Raw genomic sequence first — 21,634 nt, 5'->3', positions numbered from 1 at the left:
GGGGGACGTGCACGACAGCTAGGAGCGACCAGAGGCCGGTTTGTGTGATGTTAGTGTGTGAAATCTGTAACTATGGATTCAAAACGTTAACGCCTGGCGTTCTTCTTATATGTAAAAGCCCATAAGTGTTGTTTAGATGGGCAGGCTACATTGTGAGAGACTACACATTGAGAGAATGAGGGGTTGAAAGGTCAAGAGTGGTGAACATTACTACAGCCCAGCACAATAAAACATGTTAAATAAGAAAAAGAGCTACAATATAAACGTAATTATTACAAACTAAAGGTTGAGGGGGGGGGGAGTCAAAATAATAGAAAAAGTAAAGTGATCATTACTGTACTTATCTTAAGGGAGTACACTACTTGCAGAAGAGAAACTGTCCTCGGGATGCCAGACACAGTCAGCTGCACATTAGGACTATTTGTTACAAACAAAATTCCATTGACCTACATTTCATTGGGTTGAAAAATCTATCAGCACTGCAAGACACCACAAGGGATTGGTGACAAAACATTTTTTTTTTTTATGATTTTAGTTACGGTTAGGACATTCTATGAACAGTATGACCCCTTTCCAGCACCATGTCAAGGTGCAGTAACTTATTTTTCTGAAATCACGATAAGGAGAGAACACAGTAGTAGTAGTAGAATTAGTAGTAAAAATCAGGTCTTTTATTTGCTCGATCATCCCCTTTTCACCCCATATTATTAAATTTCTGCTATAAGTTAGATATGTACATCATTCAAGGCCCTTCACAAAATGCACCATGATCGTCTTTACAAAGAAATCTATTTACATTGTACAAAACATTGCATACATGTTCATCCATACACCAAACCCTCTACCCTTGCAAAAACAAAAACAAATAAACACACATTTTCTTCATTTGTTGTTTTCCCGATAATAAGTATTTCTCACTGTTATTATTCCCCACCCAACAAACCAGTGTATTTTTTTAAATAATTTTCACACAGGCAGTTACTCACAGACTACCGGTCAGCTACTGAATTACTCATCAACACTGTCAGTAAGGCAGGCAGTTCATAAGTCCTCAATCAGTCAGATCATCGATGTCTGTAGAAGTTGATGAAATGAATTCAAGCCAAATTGAAATAGCAATAGAAGTAAATGGCAGCCAATCGGATTGAACTTATAAAGAACAGCTACTTTTATTCATGCTATTGTGCATTTGAAGGCATATCCTAGGTTTGATGGTTTCAGATGTGGACCTTGATATGGTTCTAGGGAAAACAACGCTTGTTGTTTTATGTAGGGGGACACAAGTGATGCTTGCTTTATTTTCTTATGATTTTTTTTGTGCTGTTCAGGCTTTTGATATGGTGTGGTGAATTAAATCCTGCTTGTTCATTAACCAATTTAAAGCTGCTGTATTAGCTTGAAGCTAGGAGGTGGCCCTTTAATTCGGGATGTTAAAAATGGCCTTTCAAAGACTCTGGAGTGCAAATGTAAAAAAAAGGAAAGAAAAATACAATTCAGTATGCTAATATTTCAGTGTCCAGCCGATTCAACATGTGCCAATAAGAGCTTAAAATACATCTCACTGTAGAAATTGGCCAATTAGGCTCTTAAAGACGCAGATGACCAAACAGGATAGATCAGAAACATGTTAACAGTCATCTTTTTTGTTGTGTATATGTCCAATCTGTGTTGATGGTTAATGTAGTTGATTCCTTAGTGCCTGCTGTAGACCTAGAATGCTGAGTTTGGAGCTGCAAATCGGTTGTTTTTCCTGCATCCTGTGCTCAGACTGAAGAAACTACAGGCTGACTAGGATATTCAGCCGGAATTATTCAAGACAGAGTATATGAACGAAGAAATGCAGCGTAGAGAGGCCGAGGCTTTAGGGGGAGGAAATGGCTGGCGGGGATCCTCCAGAATCTAAGCTGCCGGGTGCAAACACCAACTGGTGGTGCCAATGAGTGCTGTGATGAGTCAGCATGGGCAGCTTTTGTTGGATGTTGTTGCAGAGGGCGAGACTGTGTGCATTACCATGTATGAGAGGTTTTCACTGGAGAACGTCAACATTCTGGAGATAAACTGGAAGAGACAACCAAGACCCGCAGGGGAGGAGAACCCTGGAGAACTCAGAATTCTCTGTCAATATAGCATCCACTGAGGAACTTATTGCTTCAATGTACTACATTTACCATCAACAGTGATTAGACATCCATATTTAAGGTGCCCCAAATTTCCCTTTAAAGCCGAAAGCCATCTTAACCTGACTTGTAGACAAAAGAAAGCATTATGCCAGCCAGCATATGTACAACACTTGGTTAAAACACCTACATTGAATCCTCCACCAATAACAAGGATTCTTTGGTCGGTGAGCTAATCAGTTTGACTAACAGTTGATGAAAAGGTCTATTAAGAGCATGATGGTTCAATAGTCAGAGTTGATTGGATTAGTTTCATAAATCAATGGAGGTGTTTGGAAAAGACCTGAGAGCCCAAAAGAACAGATATAGAGAAATTGTGTAAACAAAACCGCTATGAAGGACAGAGACAGAAGGACAGAGACAGAGCCCAACATGTTTCCAGTTCAGTGTTACTCCAACAAGTAATTCGGAGGACCAATAGCTTCAGCCTCCAAACCAACCAGTTCTTCTGCTGCCACCTGGAGTGTCTATGTGTCTGTATAATGCATGACCATATGGTACCAACCAACAGTTTTGGTTTAAAGCTGTTAATAGTCGATACTCAGTATCTTTAAATTGGACAATTTTGATTCCATCATGTTGGAGTTGACACTGACTTCTATCAAAAACATATTTTCTATAAAAGGACATTATCAGCTTTATATATCTGTAAACGTAAAGTATGGAAGTATTTCTTGGTGTGTGTGTGTGTGTGTGTGTGTGTGTGTGTGTGTGTGTATATGTCCTCATACAGTCACCATATTTCCCTTCATTCTTCCAGTGGTTTTCTTTGTGCGAGTTGTTAAGTCTTCAGACAGCCACTATGTTGTTCATCTCCCATTTCTGAGTGGTTTTACTGGTGTCACAGTCTGATATGAAGACTTTGTGGAGCAGGTCGGAGCGGTCGAGACATTTCCCTGTTGGGATTATACAGAACATTACTATTAATCACCTTTAAATAAGTTAGAAGTTAACATGACTCTGTTAAACCACAGCTTATTCTTTCTGTTTTCTTGCCACCCTAACTTAAACTAATTCAACTTTAGAAAAGAAAATCACTCATAATCAACACTAAATTTCTTCCAATATATCTTCTTGTTACTCATTGTCCAACACTGATATATCTGTGCCAAGCTAATGATGAACAATAATGACCTCTAGTGAAAAGGGCTGGAAACAGGCTGAAAATCGTGCCTGAGCAGCCAGCTAGTGTTTGCTGCATGCTTTGTCCGATCAGATTGCAGTATTTATGTACAAACCAAAGCAAAAGTACTACATACTACACTTGTAGTGTGACACCATCAGTGACTGATCATTTTCAGATTGGGTGCAGGCTACTCAAGAAGTTTGATAAAACTATATTCAAATGAAGGCTTCCTAATCTTACTTCCACTGGGGACCTGAAGATTGTCCGTGATGATACTGAATCACTGTGTGAGAAAAATGTGAAATCTGTGATCGGTGTTAAAAATAGTGCAGATATTTACCTGTTGTTACATGAGTGAACCGGTGGAGATCCTGGAAGATAGACAGAGTGGGTGAATTCTCCTTCATTCCAATATTTTTCTAATTTCTAACTTGTCTGTCTCAGATTAATCAGTGTGATCTCATCCTTTCCTGTTTGCACACACTGGTGAGTTGAGCAAGGTCAAATACAAGCACTGAAGAGATGTTTTGTTTTTATCAGTAGTGTGTGTGTGGTGTGTGTGTGTCTCACCTTGAAGTACTTCCACTCATTGTGCTGATTCTGATCACAGTGTGTGATGATGACAGCTGAGTTATCACCTCCTCTCGTCAGGCACTGGTCATACTGCATCAACTGGTTGGCTTCATTGATACGAAACAACTACAAACACACATGTGCACACGCACAGTTTAAACTGGAGTAATTAGCATATCAAAGACTGCAGTGTAAAGTTCTAGAAGCCCTGAGGCCATTTTAAGCCATGTCTGACTAAAAACAACAACTACTACTACTGTACAATAACTAGTTTTGAGAGTTAAAATCAAAAAGGAAAATTGCCAAAAGCAAAAGCTGATTTCTGACAGAGCATGGCAAGTAATATTATGGGCAGAATAAGAAAAACTACTTCTTTACTGAGGGACGTTGATTCCAATCTTCTTAAAATAAGTAAATTAGAAAGGGCTCCATATTGTTTGTCTATACTGTGGCCGACTCGCTCAGCAAAGACCAAACCAAACTAAAATCAAGACCGTCTCTATCTGGACTGAACAGAGCTACAGGAGACAATGCAACATACCAAATGAGGTGTGTGTGTGTGTGTGTGTGTGTGTGTGTGTGTGTGTGTGTGTGTGTGTGTGTGTGTGTGTGTGTGTGTGTGTGTGTGTGTGTGTGTGTTTGTTTATTACCTGGTTGCCCCCCATCCTGTGGCAAGGTCCTATTTCAACATTGCCCCCATTTGTGTGTCCCATACTGTCAATACAGTAACTTGTTTCAAAGCCTCGAACCTATGCAGACACAGAAAGGATGAACATAAACGGGATATTTCACAAAATGGTTCAAACGAGCCATCTAACAACCATGAAAGAAACAGTATCACGTTGTGTGTGTGTGTGTGTGTGTGTGTGCAAGCCTACCTCCCCCCATTCTACATTTTTAGGAGGCAGAGGGTAGTGCAGTGGAATGTCATATGCTATTTCCTCCATGAACCACTTGAAGCTCTTGCATCGATGTTCCTCCCTGACAAAATAAAAGTTTCAGCCAACAAACAGCAAGCTATTAATCCAGTTTCACTGCAAGCTGCTCATGTTTTCATTTCATAACCAATTCTGAAAAAAGAAAAAAAAATGTCATCTTATTTGAAATGATAAGAATCTTTAGTGTCTAAAGTTGAATTAAAATGCATAAATAAATGACTATAAAGAGTATATGAATAAATATACACTATGACCAATTCCACAACTGACATGAACAGGAAAACTAAAACAACTACAAAGGCTTGTATGTGTGTACATTTCACTTCTGAACCAGACAAATGTGGATAATTTGATTCTCTACATTACACTAGCGTTAGTTAAATTGCAGAGATGAAATATTTCCTGATATGTCTCTTTTAGACATCAGATGAGTCTTATGAGGCCTTGGCTGTACAACATCAGTTTTGAGGAATGTCAGGTTTTGTGCAATTAATGTAAATGAAAACAAAAAGATGGAAACAACATCAACAACGTTGCCATCCATCTGTGACACTCATGTTTTGAAAACGTAGCAAAAACAAACAAACTGTGGTAATAACGTTGACACTTCTATGAACTAAATTTAAATACAGTTGAAGTTGCTTTATGGAGTGTTTTTCGTCACCTAAACTCTAATTTCTAAAGAGTCTTCTGTGCATTTTCAGCAGCATGAAGCTAAATCAGGTGCCTCTTAGCTCGGGGGGACAGCAAACTTCCTAGAGAAAAGAAGGGACTGCACTGATTGCTTTGCAGCCCTTTTGCAGTACTTGCAACTCCCGACCTTATCCAGGTATCCAATAGATTTGACATTCAGTTCAAGATTATCCAAAGAGACTTGTATACCTCTTTGAGGTTAACTATTTAAGTGTTTGCCTTTTGTCTATTTGACAACACACAGTAATGCTGAAACGTTAATCAATTTTCTTAATTGGAGGCTGCAAATCAATCAGTGAGCTCCAGACCTCTTTTTTTCCCCTGGAAGTTTGCTCTGAATCAGCTAATGTGGTGGGATTTTCTCACAGTAGGAACCTCGATTGTCAACTTTTGTGTGGGACAGCTTAAACTGACAGTGTACAGGGGCTTCAAGGTGGGTAACTAGTGGTTGAAATGAGAAATTCAGTGTTGGAAAAGTGTTAGCAAGTGAGAAAAAAAAGAATACAAGTCTAAATATTATAATACAAAGTATGCATATTTAGTTTGTTATACCTGAAGCGTTTAAGGTCACTGATGTCTCCGTAGGCTAGAGTGAGAGTTTCAGGACGACTGGCGTAGAAGTAGTCCTTATAGTCATCCCACCATGTCTCCACCACACGAACATAGTTCTGTAGACACACGTCTGATTCTCAATATGACATAAAAATTATTTTGCATTCTGAGCAATAATACAATGCTGAGAACTTAACCTTCAGAGTGGGTGACGATCCAACATGTGCAGGTGGAGGGTTGCCTTGCCATCCCTGAAGTCTGTAAATATGTCCGATACGAGAGCAGGGTACGAAGAGCAGCTGGCCACCACACTGCCAGATCTACATAAAATAGAAATGTTTTTTATCAATATATATATATATTTAACAAAATGAATATTGGTCTAAATGCTTAAATGGGAACGTGACCATTCAGCATCAGTCTGTATCAACTGGCCTATGCCATGTCTACCTTGTACGATATTTCAAAATTCTCTCCTCCCCATATCTGCAGTCCTGGGTCATACAGACCCAGCTCAAAGAAGAAGTCTCTCTCTATAGCAAAGAGACCGCCCGCCATGGCTGGAGACCTGCAGGTATAAAGACAGACACACACCCACATCCACAACATGTTCAAACAGGTGCATCACTAGCCGGGTTTCCATTAATTTGTCATTTAGCAAATGTTTAAGTGAACTCTTGAAATGTCGCAAGAGAAAGAAAGAAAAGCGCATTTAAATCAAATGGTTTGGACAAATTAACTTGGTGTAATATGGTCAGAATTTGACAGCAGTAATAGTGTTGAAAGAGTGGTAGAAAACAGATGGTTGCTGCTATGCTACATTGTTGACCGGGACTTTGACTTCATTCTCTGCTCAGGGCAACATTACTTCACTTGTCTTCACATAGCTAATACTTGTTTGCTGCTAGATTAATGCTCTGAATATCAAATTTAGCCCCTTTAAAGCACATTCAGTCAGTAACAGTATTAACAACAACACAGAGAACATTAGATCAGACGGACAGAGAAACAAAGTCTAAGCACAATAAAACAATTAGTGAAAGCAAAGTGAAGGAAAAAAGACTGACAGGACACTATGAATTAAAAAGTGATTGGGGGAAGGTGAAGGTGATGGTGCCCCAGTCCGAAACCCAATTCACACCAGAAGTTCCCCTGTAGACCAGACAAAATATCCCAACACAAACTCATCACTACCTCAGTATTTAGATTCAGACCCAATCATGTTCACTGAAGACCATGCCATAGAGGTAGATGAACACAGACTCCCAGACTCCCAAAAACAGGAATTGTTTGCTAAATTGGCCTAAATTACTGTAGTTATAGCAAAAACATCACAAAATCCAATCTGGAGGAGAAGATGTACGAGTAAATCGCGATAAATTAAGCAAACAGGGAAACATTGAAGGACAGGCAGTCAGTGGACAGAACAGTAGCCAGCTACTCCCCATCAGAGCAATTAGATAGTTTGGGTTTAGTTGGTTAATTGTGATATGCAGTAAGGGTTAGACTCACTATATATTTCATATATTAAACATTTTCCAAATGTAAATATCTAAATAGAGTAGGTATTAAATATTAGCTGATGGTACCCATACACCCTGGTATATTTAAGCAGTTTTACTGAGATGAGCTAGTTGGTTTTCTGTATTTTCATCTCTCTGGTTTAAGATTAGCATTTCTTTACAAGTTAGTTGAGTTGTTGATAGTCTTAATGTCAGACATATCATTACCACCTGTCCAGGTTAATTGGGATGTTTGTCTTCTGTATTGATGACACTGTCCAGATTAGTCAGTCGGGATTGGTTTTTTGTACCTATATGGCTCAGTCTGAGTTTTTCTGCGTTTTTTTTCTGCTTCTCCCAGAGGAACTCTTTTCCAAAGCATGCTCCAATCCCAGGCTCCTCTAGCGAAGCCGTCCTTGTCTCCTCCACCCTGGGGCTCGACGGTGAACTTCTGGCCGTGGACGGAGTCGATCAGGGGCACGGTACACACCGTTCTGACAGAGTGGGGGTGGGGTCATGCGTAAAAGATACATGGGGGGGAAGAGGTGTAGGGGTGGTGTACATGAAGGAGGAGAAAAAAAGGGCGAATACAGACAGCAGTGCCGGTAAAAGACACAAAGACAGAGTGAGACAGAGTGGAGAATAGCACAGGTGGGGTGAAGGAATGGGAGATGGAGAAAACATACAGAACAGGAATGAGTGTTAGCATGCTGGCTCAATGAATGTACCGGTAGGGCTGGGTGGTATGTTTTCTCTGGGCCTTCTCTCTCTGGCTAAGCGGTACTCTCTTCCAGAGAAGGCTCCAATCCCATGCTCCTCTAGCCAGGCCGTCCTCATCTCCACCTTGCTGGGGCTCCATACCGTACTCATTACCATCTATATAGTCTATCAGTGGGACTGTACATACTGTCCTACAAACACAAACACACACACACACCTTTGTCTGTATTGGTCTTATTGGGGGAATTCCTTCCAATGCCCTGTTAGGATTGTTGCAGATGTGAGTTCTACAACTGAGATATGGAGCAAAGACTGAATAATTTCTGCCACATTTTTTTTTTTTTTTTTTTTAACAATGTAAGAAAAGTCTGAAGGCCATCTGTCATTTTGACGGAGTGAAGAACCAGGAAGGAGCACATGCTTCAGGATTTTCTCCATGAGGAATGAATGCTTGCATGATAGGTAAATCCCACGTTTAGGAAGTCTGGTGATTCCATCATTTTAAAAATTCAACATCTTAATCCATATTTGTTGGAATTTAGCCTTTCGAAAACAACATTTTCACTGCGATCAAAAACTGTTTGTTCTCCCACTTGCTGCCGCACACACAAAAAAGGAGGCTCACAGCTTTGAAGTTTCATTCACAAACCTTAATGGTAGCTTTGAATGTAAAAAGAACCCAAAAATACACAGAACGGACAGCTAGTGGACTGTGAAGACATCATTTGACCAAAATTCTATTGTTTAAGAAACACAGACTCCATCTTTGAATAGGCCTATGTCTTATTATAAATAACAAAATATATTAAAATTCTAATGCTAATAATAGTTTAATTTCGGCATTTTGACAACCCTGTAAAACAGACGAGAAAGGCAACCACTGGCTATGACATGCATCTTGTGTCATTACCAAATCCAACAGCGCAGTATTTTTATTTTGCATTGCAAAAAGCAGCGCTTGAGATTAAACAGTTCTGTGGCTCACCTACAGTGAAACCTATTGAAGAGGCTAAACAGCAAAGTGCATGTCATATCACAGAATCATTTCTTGATTGTAAAAGATGCATAAACAGTACATACAGCCTGCAGAGTTGGTGCAGATGCAGCACTCAATGATGTAGTATTGATAGATATAAAAAAGCAGAGTCATCGATAGTGTGTGTCTTTTCAGGGTGATGCTTATTTGCATCTGTGGCCACACTCTTCTTATGCTTAAATATACTTTATGCATGGTACAGAATCCTGCAGCAACAGGGCTTAAGTACAATGTTGCAGCTGAAAGCAGAAGCAGATTTAATGCAGTGAAACATCTGGAACAACTGATGGACATGTACATATCTGTAAAATACAAGCGCCCATAAATCTCTACCACTGGATCAGGACAGAAAATAAACTGTAAATAGTGGTAATTATGTATTTGAATGATCTGCACAAAGTGAGCCTCTAGTTTAGAAAAAGGTATGAGCACAGTTTGGGATATTCCAGTACAGATATCAAAATAGGACATGAAAAATGATTTGTGTAAAAGCTTCCATTTGAATGCCTGCATGCACCAACAGTGGAATACTATTAAGCTGTATAAAGAAATGATAGCATAAAAATGTTTGAACAATGTTTCCTGTTTAGACCATACCATACTGACCATAAAAAGTACAAAATGTATAAGATGTGCTGGAAAGCAGCGTTATGATATAAAAGATAGACTGCAATTGAGTCATAGATAATCTCTGATGGATTTCAGCCTCAGCAGGGGTGTGTGTGTGTGTGTGTGTGTGTGTGTGTGTGTGTGTGTGTGTGTGTGTGTGTGTGTGTGTGTGTGTGTGTGTGTGTGTGTGTGTTACCTGTCTTTTGAAATAGGAGCAACTAGTGGAGCATACCAGTTGATTCCAACTTCGCAATGAGCATCCAGGTAGATCAGCACCTCGAAAACAAACACACACAAACACTTGAATGTCTGTGTTCCCTAGTCTGACAAGAATGTCATTGTTTCAGTCTGGTATCAGTCTGGTCAATACTACTAGCTGCTTATTACCTAGTATTAGCTGAAAGCCTAACGTAGAAACTGTATTTGGAATATTGTACAAACAGATTTTGAAGGTAGAGCCACTGATTACAAGTGAAATATTCACACACTAGTGACACTAGTTGTGGTAGGAGCAGCTGCATTGATGGGAGCAGCAGTAGCATCAAGATCTGATACCTGTCCTTTATTGGCCTTCTTGGCTCCGATACTCCTGGCCTGGATCAGTCCTTCTCTCTTCTCATTTCTGAAGAGTTTTACAAGACCGTTCCATTGCTTAATGTAGTCCTCCAAACGCTCCTTCAGATGGGCTACACATCACACACACACATGCAATAATATTTAACACCATTACAGTTTACTTTGTAAACCACCAATGGAGGTACTTGTTTGACAAAAGACAATAGTTGGACCTAATAAAGTGAGTCCAGAGCAGCTGTCATCTTTGAACAAGATTAATTTAGCTCTTTTCCTTCCACCATTTTAACCACACTGCCACTGTTACACACATCCATGACAGTTCGTCCGTATCAATTAAGCAGCAACAAGCTATACTCTGGACTCTATGATAAGATGAAGATGTATGATTTTTTTCTGTTAAAGCAGAGTGAGAAACTAGAGGTTTAGCGTGATAATGAATCTCTTGCTCAACTTGAATGGCAGCCATAGATAGACTTGGTCCATATGGAATGGCAACACCATAATTAACATCTAATGACCTTCCCTCTTGGGGCACAGAATAAAATATATGTTGCTTTTGCACCCTGCAACAATCACAATTGTTTAATAACTAGAAAAATGTGACTTCACCTTGCTGACAGAGGCGAGTAGTCAAAGACTGGCACTAAGGTAGCTCTCCTTAATTAGATTACTTGTTTTTGTTGGTTGATGCCGAGTAATTCAAGAGATAATCACAATGGAACTAGGATTACAGTTTCCCCACACTCATATACAGTATGTGAGGAAAGGAAACCCACCTTTGTTGCTGAAGTCATCTATCATGACTATCTCAGCCAGGTATTTCCTGGGAGTCCTCTTGATGACACTGTGGATTGTTCTCATCAATGTAGACCAGCCCTCATTATGGAAGACAATCACCACACTGGAGGTCATCAGTCTGTCATCATAGTGCCAGTACTTACACCTAGAGAGGTGGGACAGAGGGACAAGTGCGTGTCAGTTAAATTCACTCATTCATTACAGGTTGCCATAAGTAATGTTGCTGCTTTCCCTCTAATGCAACTTTATGTCACTCATTGGATGTGTGGGCGTGTGGGTGAAAATAGTAATCTAATGCATTGTGACAATCAGTTGAGTTTTAGAGTTGCATGTCATGCAGAAGGTATTAGCGGTGTAAGGTAATGCTACAACTGTATCTGTATCGGTTTATGTCACAAAAAATATCTGTGTTTTGATGATACTGTAAAGGGGTGGGGCTTATATTTGGAGTCGTTAGAAATTGTATTATCTGCTAAATATTTTGCATTAAAGGGATGGTTCGGTTGTTTTAAAGTGGCTCATATCCACTGTCAGTGTATTACCTACAGGAGATGGCAGTCAGCACGCCCTATAGATAATACACTTAAAATGGCGGGACTGCTGATCTGAGAGAGGAGAGAAAGCCTAATGGTGGGTGGTAGCATAAATGTCATATTGCTAGTGTTTAACTTGTGATCGTCAAGACAAAAGATTAATTCAATGAGTTTTTCCTCAGTTTGGTGCTGGATGTTACTTTAAATTGAACAGTAAAAAATATTGCTGAAATATATTGTCAGCCTTTGTTAAAGGTTTGTAAAAAAGACTGGATGGGGCTCAGAATGATGGCAAACATTATGCATCCGTCATGTTGTAATGTAAACGGCTGGTTTGGCAATGTGTAATCTTCATCATCAGTCAAACCTGTTACAGGCAGATTGTTTAGTGGGGTGCGTTCGAGTCACACCTTCTGTGTGTCTTTGTGTGTTTGCTGAGTCCATCGTCAGGTGTTTGGAGTAGTTTGGTTCTAGATAAATTAATCTGTTCAGACCTGGCATTAGCATGCGTCTTTGGCAATCTGATCATAAGTGGACAAATCCAAGTACATCTAGAAATGCTTAATGTTTTTAACCGGGAGACAGCAGTAGTGATATCCTACATATTCTGGAATTTGGGTACATTTTATGAACATCAAAATACAAGGCTACTGTCTACCAGAGATTCTACGGGGTCCTTCCTACTGCCGCAACAGCCACACAAAGCTTCCGAAAGCCGGGGATGAGAGTAGGCGGGTGGGTAGGCATGTGTCAGATATGTGCAGAGCACTAGAACAAGAACACCACGACAAGCTATAAACCTATAATTGCTATTTGTGGAGTTGCCTCTTGATGCAGAGTGTGTGTGTGTGTGTATATATATATATATATCAAGTGTTTGCCATCTTGGTTCAGTTCTTTGTATCATCATTTCATTGCCCTAGTAAAGTATAGACGCAACATAACCCTCGGCGACACAAGTCACACACACACACGCACACGCACACACGTTAATAGCTTGTCGGTGGTGTTCTTGTTCTAGTGCTCTGCACATACAGTGGGTACGGAAAGTATTCAGACCCCTTTAAATTTTTCACCCTTTGTTTCATTGCAGCCATTTGCTAAAATCGAAAAAGTTTTTTATTTTTTTTTCGCATTAATGTACACTCAGCAACCCATCTTGACAGGAAAAAACAGAAATGTAGAAATTTTTGCAAATTTATTAAAAAAGAAAAACTGAAATATCACATGGTCATAAGTATTCAGACCCTTTGCTCAGTATTGAGTAGAAGCACCCTTTTGAGCTAGTATAGCCATGAGTCTTCTTGGGAATGATGCAACAAGTTTCTCACACCTGGATTTGGGGATCCTCTGCCATTCTTCCTTGCAGATCCTCTCCAGTTCTGTCAGGTTGGATGGTGAACGTTGGTGGACAGCCATTTTCAGGTCTCTCCAGAGATGCTCAATTGGGTTTAGGTCAGGGCTCTGGCTGGGCCAGTCAAGAATGGTCACAGACTTGTTCCGAAGCCACTCCTTTGTTATTTTAGCTGTGTGCTTCGGGTCATTGTCTTGTTGGAAGGTGAACCTTCGGCCCAGTCTGAGGTCCTGAGCACTCTGGAGGAGGTTTTCTTCCAGGATATCTCTGTACTTGGCCGCATTCATCTTTCCTTCAATTGCAACCAGTCGTCCTGTCCCTGCAGCTGAAAAACACCCCCATAGCATGATGCTGCCACCACCATGTTTCACTGTTGGGATTGTATTGGGCAGGTGATGAGCAGTGCCTGGTTTTCTCCACACATACCGCTTAGAATTAACGCCAAAAAGTTCAATCTTGGTCTCATCAGACCAGAGAATCTTATTTCTCATAGTTTGGGAGTCCTCCATGTGTTTTTTGGCAAACTCTATGCAGGCTTTCATATGTCTTGCACTGAGGAGAGGCTTCCGTCGGGCCACTCTGCCATAAAGCCCCGACTGGTGGAGGGCTGCAGTGATAGTTGACTTTGTGGAACTTTCTCCCATCTCCCTACTGCATCTCTGGAGCTCAGCCACAGTGATCTTTGGGTTCTTCTTTACCTCTCTCACCAAGGCTCTTCTCCCACGATTGCTCAGTTTGGCTGGACGGCCAGGTCTAGGAAGAGTTCTGGTCATCCCATACTTCTTCCATTTAAGGATTATGGAGGCCACTGTGCTCTTAGGAACCTTGAGTGCTGCAGAAATTCTTTTGTAACCTTGGCCAGATCTGTGCCTTGCCACAATTCTGTCTCTGAGCTCCTTGGGCAGTTCCTTCGACCTCATGATTCTCATTTGTTCTGACATGCATTGTGAGCTGTAAGGTCTTATATAGACAGGTGTGTGCCTTTCCTAATCAAGTCCAATCAGTTTAATTAAACACAGCTGGACTCCAATGAAGGAGTAGAACCATCTCAAGGAGGATCAGAAGAAATGGACAGCATGTGAGTTAAATATGAGTGTCACATGTGATATTTCAGTTTTTCTTTTTTAATAAATTTGCAAAAATTTCTACATTTCTGTTTTTTTCTGTCAAGATGGGTTGCTGAGTGTACATTAATGCGAAAAAAAATGAACTTTTTCGATTTTAGCAAATGGCTGCAATGAAATAAAGAGTGAAAAATTTAAAGGGGTCTGAATACTTTCCGTACCCACTGTATCTCAGTCAGTTGAGTCAGCTATCCTTCAAAGTGAGCGAACAGACCTCAATGAGTCTTTACTGCATCTTGAGTGCATTTGTGATTGGATCATGCATGTTAATGCCAGGGCTAAACAGGGGCTATAGACAAACAATTTGGCGGATGTGTGTATATGACGTTTTGTATGTATTATCTTCACTTACTTAAACTAAACATGCAGAGATTCGGTTCGCTTTCATTTTATGTTTTTGTGATATTTCATCTAGGATTTGCGAGTGATAATTTAACTGTTCCTACAAGACAGTGAATGATGTCAAGTGTGGTGGTGATTTATTATGACATGTTGTGAAAAATTTGGATTAAGCTGTAATAGTAATCTGGGGTGGATTACATTTAAAACAAACAACACAGTGAGTAAAGAACTTGTCAGATTTGTGGTTGTATGAACAGAAGAACTCACTCTTCATGGCGTATATCACTGATGGTTCTGTCCAGTGAGATCATGTCACTAGCTACCATGTTGAAGCCAAACTCTTTGATGGAACTCTGGATGGCATCTTTGTACTCTGGACCCAGGACAAACGGCTTGGCTCCCTCTCCAGGGCCGCCAGGGACCCCCTCAGGCTCAGGTTCCTTGGGCTCAAAGTTACCCAGTATACCTTTCTTCAGGGCGGGGCTGGTGTAGGCTTGTGTGTGGGGCTTGAATGTCACATACTGCTGCTGGATCACCTGCTTCTGGTTCGGCTGGTCAGGATTCTGGGGATTGATGGCCCCACCTGGAGAGGGCAACCAGAACCCAAAGTATTACACAATTGTAGTGTACCACAGGGTTTCTTTTTTTCTTGTTTTTAGCAAGCTTTATTAAGTTTTAAAGATACATAAACATTTATAAATATACATGCATAATATACAAAATCTGGTACAGATACAAAAGAAAGTGCTGTGTGCAGCTCAGTTTGTGCCAAAGGACCCTTATTAAGATCCTGCCTTGTTCATAATCCCTGTTGTTCACTTGGTTTGCATTGTTATCAGCTACTTAGGCTGCAACTGACATTTACTTTTCATAGAAATAAATGTTTTGATTGTTGCATTAGTTGAATATACAATTTCTGATTTTGTTATGTCATCCAATTTCCTCCTGGCCCGTGGTTGACAATTTTACATTTCAAAACATCAACAGTGGGCAGGGAGAATATTTGAAGATTTTGGAAGAATTTTCTCTTTTGGAGTAATAAATTAACTAGGGCACCACAATTACAACATTGCATTACATTGACACTTTCAAACTGTAAAATGTATAAAATGATCAGAGGTGAACAGATCTTAAACAAAACATAAACAAACATAGCTTCAACAGTTTCCAGACTAACTCTGGGTTCTGTGTTCACTAGCCTGCCTTTACTCTCTGATCAACTTTTTGGTACAGTGTTCAACAGCCTAACTACCTTGCAAACACTCCTTTTTGGTAAAAGTCACAGATATAAAAAATATTGTACATTTAACATATGTATCAGGACTTATAAAATGGCAGGTAACCGTTACAGCAGCGCCTGCTTAATAAAAGCTTTAGTCTTTTTCGAGAGAATGTGAAAGATGTGTTTGTTTATGGGATGTTTAAAAATGGAATTGTACCTCACCATGTTTGAGTCTGATGGAGTTGAGGTCGACCTCCACCCCTTCCACATGAGGCCAGGGCACCACAGGCTTAAACTGATCTGCTAGGTCTCCTTTGGGCAGCACACCATCATCCTGGATGGACGATACGACAGTGACATTACACAGAATGCACATTATTAATATTACATATAAGGATAATACAGTGGTTTAACATGCTGGGAAATAATAAATGAATGAGTAAAAATAAAACGATATGATTAAACAGCTATGTGTATCATTTGGGAAATTAATTAGAGCTGATAAGAGCACATTTACTGTATTGTTGAGTCTGACCCTATCAACCATTTAGGGGACCTAAAGGCCGATTAAAAACGGTACCTTGTGGATTTTTTTCACATGTTTGGGAAGGTCAAAGTGACGTTGATCTTTGACCACAAAATTATAATCAGTTCATCTTTGAGTCCAAGTGGACATTGTTGCCAAATTTAAGACATTTCCTCCAGGGGTTCCTGAGACATTTGCATTCACAAGAATGGGGCAGACTGACAGACAACCTGAAAACATATTGCCTCCGGCAACGCTCCTATTGATTGAACTGAAAGTGACCAAAAAAGTCCACCAGCAATAGACAGACAATGTACTAGTCACTCAAGCCTTATTTCACAAAAGTCTCAATTTGTAGAAATGTTTTTTGTTGCTCCCCTATACTTCAATGGTGTGTTTCCTTTTTATGGCCATTTTGTGGCACAACATCATAGATTCATATACACTCAATACGTCTTTATGAAATCTTAAAGCTGCTAAATACGAGATTGGGAGCATTTCTATTGCCTCTCACTGGCTTTCAACATGGCTATGGCTGAGCCAGCGGCTTGCAGGTAACGATGTTCACAGCGCTAACAGTGCAAACAACTGCAAAAGTGCTGACAGAGCTAACTGTTTTAACCTAAGGTGAAACTGGAGGGTGGGCACTATGCTTTCGCGTTAACGCCATCCGTCGAGACAGTGTTATCAGCCTTAACTGCCGTATGAGCGCAGTGTAGAGCGGCAGCCATGAGCTAGCCAGTGGGGCACTCTCACATGCATGAACATGCACTACAAGGCACTCAGGCTGACCCAACTATGTCAACAAAGCTGAGGAAACTCAGATAACAACACACACAGAGGCAGAGTGATTTAAGATTTAAGATAAGATAATCCTTTATTAGTCCCGCAGCGGGGAAATTTGCATTTAATTCTCTGCTCAGGTAGACATTACGCAGCTATATCTTGACATAGTAAAAGGCTGTTTGCTGCTATATGCACAACCAACTCTGCTCCCAGCAGACCACATGACAATAATAACATGACAATAAAAACCTGTGCAATACATTACACTGTGCAATAATAGTTAAATAATAGTTAAAATAGTTTTTTTTCTGTCTGTAAATATAATATTTCAGTTATTGTTGATTTTCTTCTGTTTTTTTATTGCTTATTTATAATACTTGTTTTTTTTATTTTCATTTTTTACTTTTATCTTGTCTTTCTTCTACTATGTCTCTTGTGTGCACTTTACTCTATGCTGCTGTAAGCCTGCAAATTTCCCCACTGCGGGACTAATAAAGGATTATCTTATCTTATCTTATGAATGACCTTGATATTGAATGTAGCGCCTTTAAATTGGTTCATAAAGCAGCACTAAAGGGACATGAGTGCAGATCTTGTTTGTATGAGTATGCATCTATAATATGCTATAGGCTTTTAAAAAAACCTACATATGTGGGTATCACAAGATAATTTATCCAGCGTACATGTATATACAAGTACCTCAGAAAATACTCCCAACATAAACTTAAATGTTATCTATCTATCTATCTATCTATCTATCTAAATAAATAATCGGGACGCATTTGAAAATATCAAAAACCAAAGACAACATCATTAGACGGTCTAATTGGTCTTTTAAGAAAGTAATATCACGTGACGTGCTTGATTAAAGAAAATTTGCCAATTTAAAAATATATATACAGTACCAGTCAAAAGTTTGGACACACCTTCTCATTCAATGGTTTTTCTTTATTTTTTTCTACATTGTAGATTAATATTGAAGAAATCCAAACTATGAAGGAACACATATGGAATTATGTGGTAAACAAACAAATGCTCAACAAACCAGAATATGTTTTATATTTTAGATCCTTCAAAGTAGTTGAATGAGAAGGTGTGTCCACACTGTTGACTGCTACTGTAAACACAAGGACTTCTATCAAAGGCAGAGTTAACTGAAGAGGCATGGCACCGACATGGTGACGTATGCGGATGTGGATCCGGTGTTTAGGAATGCAGAGTTCACGGTAACAGTCACATAGAGGTGCATAGAGGTACTGTACTGGTATGAAAACACCTAAGATGCAACTGTAATGTTACACACAAAACGAGTCAACAACATTACTACACAAGCAAAGCATATCCAGGAAGCTAAACTAGCGCCAGCGGCAACCGTAAGCTAGGAACACATCTCCATGACAACCGACGTGAGTTAGAACGAGCCTAGCCGCTGAATGAATGCGCGTCCGAATAACGGCGTTACACACACACACACACACACACACACACACACACACACACACACACACACACACACACACACACACACACACACACACACACACACACACACACACACACACACACACACACACACACACACACACACACATTTTAGTCATTTATTTATGTTCACATTTTACAATAACAAATCTTGAACACAAACACTGGTAGATGCACTCATCAAGCCCAGAATCTCTTTGGCATGTCTGATCTCAGTCTATGGATACAGGAAGCAGCGTCTCCTCCATATGTGGCGGCTGCCTATTAATACAGATATGGAGCAGAATTTTGCAAGTGCTTTAGCTTTTGGCTTCGGAATTCCAGCCATCTGCAAACCCCTTATGACGAGTCTGTGGACATGGCCAAGGCTTCCAAATATAAACACAAGTAGTTTGCAGGTGTACCCCAGTTGTGCAATCTCATTTCTGAGAAGTTGGTATTTTGTAACCTTGGCAAGGAATGCCTCCTCCAGACTATAGTCAAACGTACAGCTTACTTCTAAGATGGTGACTTCTCTGCTTACCTCATCAACAACAATAACATCTGGTGTATTGGCTGTCACATTTGAAAAATAGTCAACTTCGTTATTGCACAGAGTGAACATGTCAGATGAAACCCTTGAATGGGTATATACTTTAACGGAGGAAGGTGGGGTATATAAAAGCATGTTCTTAACCAGTAAATCAACAATTCTATCATGTCTGGAAATATACATGCCCTTGTATACATGGCAGCCATTCAGAATATGTGACAGTGATTCTATGGTTGAGTTGTCGTGGTGCAGACAATGAGGAGGAAATCTGTTAGGGTACCACAGAGAGAGATTGAGTCTGGTTGGAAGAACTTGTAATCTGGCTTTAACTGCAAATGTAAGAATATCCTCATCAACTGCATAGTTCTTGAATATTGTGTGAGAAACTGTGTGATCTGCAGTGGGAATACATGCTAGCTTTCCCTGTAGCTTTAGACCAGTCCAGTGTTGTTGCTGCCTCTGCTGTTCTAACCCTAGCAGGTACCTGCGTGTGTGAGCTGGTGATACATGATGTTCAGTATCATTGACAGTTACCCTTACTGAGATTGTACAGTCAGTTATTACATCCTCAGACACCATTACAGTGTCTGAGTCAGACTTCACCCAGTCCAGGGAGACTCCAGCTCGCACGCAAAGGTCATTGAGGTCGGGCCAGTCCGACGAGACCCCAAACCCAGCAGAATGTGAGTCCATCTTGTTGTTGGGCTTCCTTCTAAAGCCTAAGAAGCTCGGCTCACCCTCTCCTGCCAGGGGAACTTTACGTCGCTTCATGTCCAGAAACAATGAAGAACGTGCAAGTTCCCTTGCACGTTCCCTATCTATCTATCTATCGTTCCCTATCTATCTATCTATCTATCTATCTATCTATCTATCTATCTAAATAAATAATCGGGACGCATTTGAAAATATCAAAAACCAAAGACAACATCATTAGACGGTCTAATTGGTCTTTTAAGAAAGTAATATCACGTGACGTGCTTGATTAAAGAAAATTTGCCAATTTAAAAATATATATACAGTACCAGTCAAAAGTTTGGACACACCTTCTCATTCAATGGTTTTTCTTTATTTTTTTCTACATTGTAGATTAATATTGAAGAAATCCAAACTATGAAGGAACACATATGGAATTATGTGGTAAACAAACAAATGCTCAACAAACCAGAATATGTTTTATATTTTAGATCCTTCAAAGTAGTTGAATGAGAAGGTTTGTCCACACTGTTGACTGCTACTGTAAACACAAGGACTTCTATCAAAGGCAGAGTTAACTGAAGAGGCATGGCACCGACATGGTGACGTATGCGGATGTGGATCCGGTGTTTAGGAATGCAGAGTTCACGGTAACAGTCAAATAGAGGTGCATAGAGGTACTGTACTGGTATGAAAACACCTAAGATGCAACTGTAATGTTACACACAAAACGAGTCAACAACATTACTACACAAGCAAAGCATATCCAGGAAGCTAAACTAGCGCCAGCGGCAACCGTAAGCTAGGAACACATCTCCATGACAACCGACGTGAGTTAGAACGAGCCTAGCCGCTGAATGAATGCGCGTCCGAATAACGGCGTTACCACACACACACACACACACACACACACACACACACACACACACACACACACACACACACACACACACACACACACACACACACACACAGTGCCACTACGACCTTCTGTGTCCACTTCAACGTGTCTATGCTATGCTATGCTATGCTATGCTATGCTATGCTATGCTACCCTCGACACTGGGTGAACTGGTGTCAACTCACCCGCTTCTCAAAGGGACTTTCATCGTTGGCTTTCGGTGACAGAGAAGACCAGAGCACCAGCAATCCAAGAAAGATGCCAATAAAAAGCAAACTCCGGATAAGAAATCCAACTTTCAGCCTCATCTTGGGAGCGCTTCCTTGGTGGCTAACAGCTAAGCTAGGTTAGCTGCTAACGCTACGGGGCTAACGACCAGCTCACAGCTAACGCCTGTTGGCAACCAGACCGGGACTAACTGGGCGGGCAGTGGTGCTGTCTGCTCATATGACCGGTGCCCGTCAGGCTGGTGGGTCCGGTCCGCTCCGGGTCTTCACAGCCGGTCTCTGGCTCCGTCCAGCGGCTGTGGTGCGTTCAATGGCTCCTCTCTCAGGAACCGCTTCACTCAGAAGTCATTCTGATACGTCCCGTAAGTCACGTTAGACTCTCGTGGACTCCGATATTAAAGATGTTCACTGGGTGTGGGTGGAGTAACAAGAGGTCTGTCTGGTTGTTGGTTAGGTGGAGGTTTAATTATAAATCTGAATGGGCTGTGGCTCATTGTTGTAACGCCCACGTCTTATAGTCGACTAATGCAGAGATACAAAAAAGAAAAACTATTACATGACTGTAAAGGTTACAGTCATGTAATAGTTATACATGACTGTAACCTGTTGCCT

The 21,634-nt window shown here is 40.5% G+C and overlaps 1 protein-coding gene across 2 annotated transcripts; it reads right to left on the bottom strand.

The window, feature by feature from the left end:
- Positions 1 to 649: 649 nt before the first annotated feature.
- On the bottom strand, positions 650 to 21,417 carry galnt7 (UDP-N-acetyl-alpha-D-galactosamine: polypeptide N-acetylgalactosaminyltransferase 7). Of its 2 annotated transcripts, none has more exons than XM_054604842.1 (15): positions 20,981 to 21,417; positions 16,098 to 16,209; positions 14,921 to 15,236; positions 11,279 to 11,445; positions 10,482 to 10,612; positions 10,123 to 10,202; positions 8,290 to 8,472; positions 6,510 to 6,627; positions 6,257 to 6,379; positions 6,060 to 6,175; positions 4,755 to 4,857; positions 4,527 to 4,625; positions 3,874 to 4,002; positions 3,644 to 3,674; positions 650 to 3,073 (listed from the first exon to the last, which is right to left on the bottom strand). In XM_054604842.1, the coding sequence occupies exons 1-15, from the start codon at positions 21,101 to 21,103 to the stop codon at positions 2,967 to 2,969; spliced, it is 1,938 nt and encodes a 645-aa protein (XP_054460817.1). In that variant the 5' UTR covers positions 21,104 to 21,417; the 3' UTR covers positions 650 to 2,966. The 2 variants fall into 2 exon arrangements, with proteins under 2 accessions (XP_054460817.1, XP_054460819.1); XM_054604844.1 differs by lacking the exon at positions 8,290 to 8,472 and adding an exon at positions 7,873 to 8,055.
- Between the last annotated feature and the right edge of the window lie 217 nt (positions 21,418 to 21,634).

The sequence above is a fragment of the Anoplopoma fimbria genome, chromosome 9 (assembly GCF_027596085.1).
Source record: "Anoplopoma fimbria isolate UVic2021 breed Golden Eagle Sablefish chromosome 9, Afim_UVic_2022, whole genome shotgun sequence".
Lineage (NCBI taxonomy): Eukaryota > Metazoa > Chordata > Actinopteri > Perciformes > Anoplopomatidae > Anoplopoma > Anoplopoma fimbria.
Note: the sequence above shows the minus strand (reverse complement) of the source record. Positions and strands in the feature narration are given on the sequence as shown.

Bases quoted from the DNA above. Each gene is read 5' to 3' on its own strand.
- galnt7 (XM_054604842.1), bottom strand. From the start codon at position 21,103: ATGAGGCTGAAAGTTGGATTTCTTATCCGGAGTTTGCTTTTTATTGGC. The intron at 15,237-16,097 runs GTGAGGTACAAT...TGCCCTCTCCAG, and splicing joins CTCCATCAGACTCAAACATG to GTGGGGCCATCAATCCCCAG. The intron at 8,473-10,122 runs GTAACACACACA...TTGTGTTTGTAG, and splicing joins GCTCCTATTTCAAAAGACAG to GACAGTATGTACAGTCCCAC.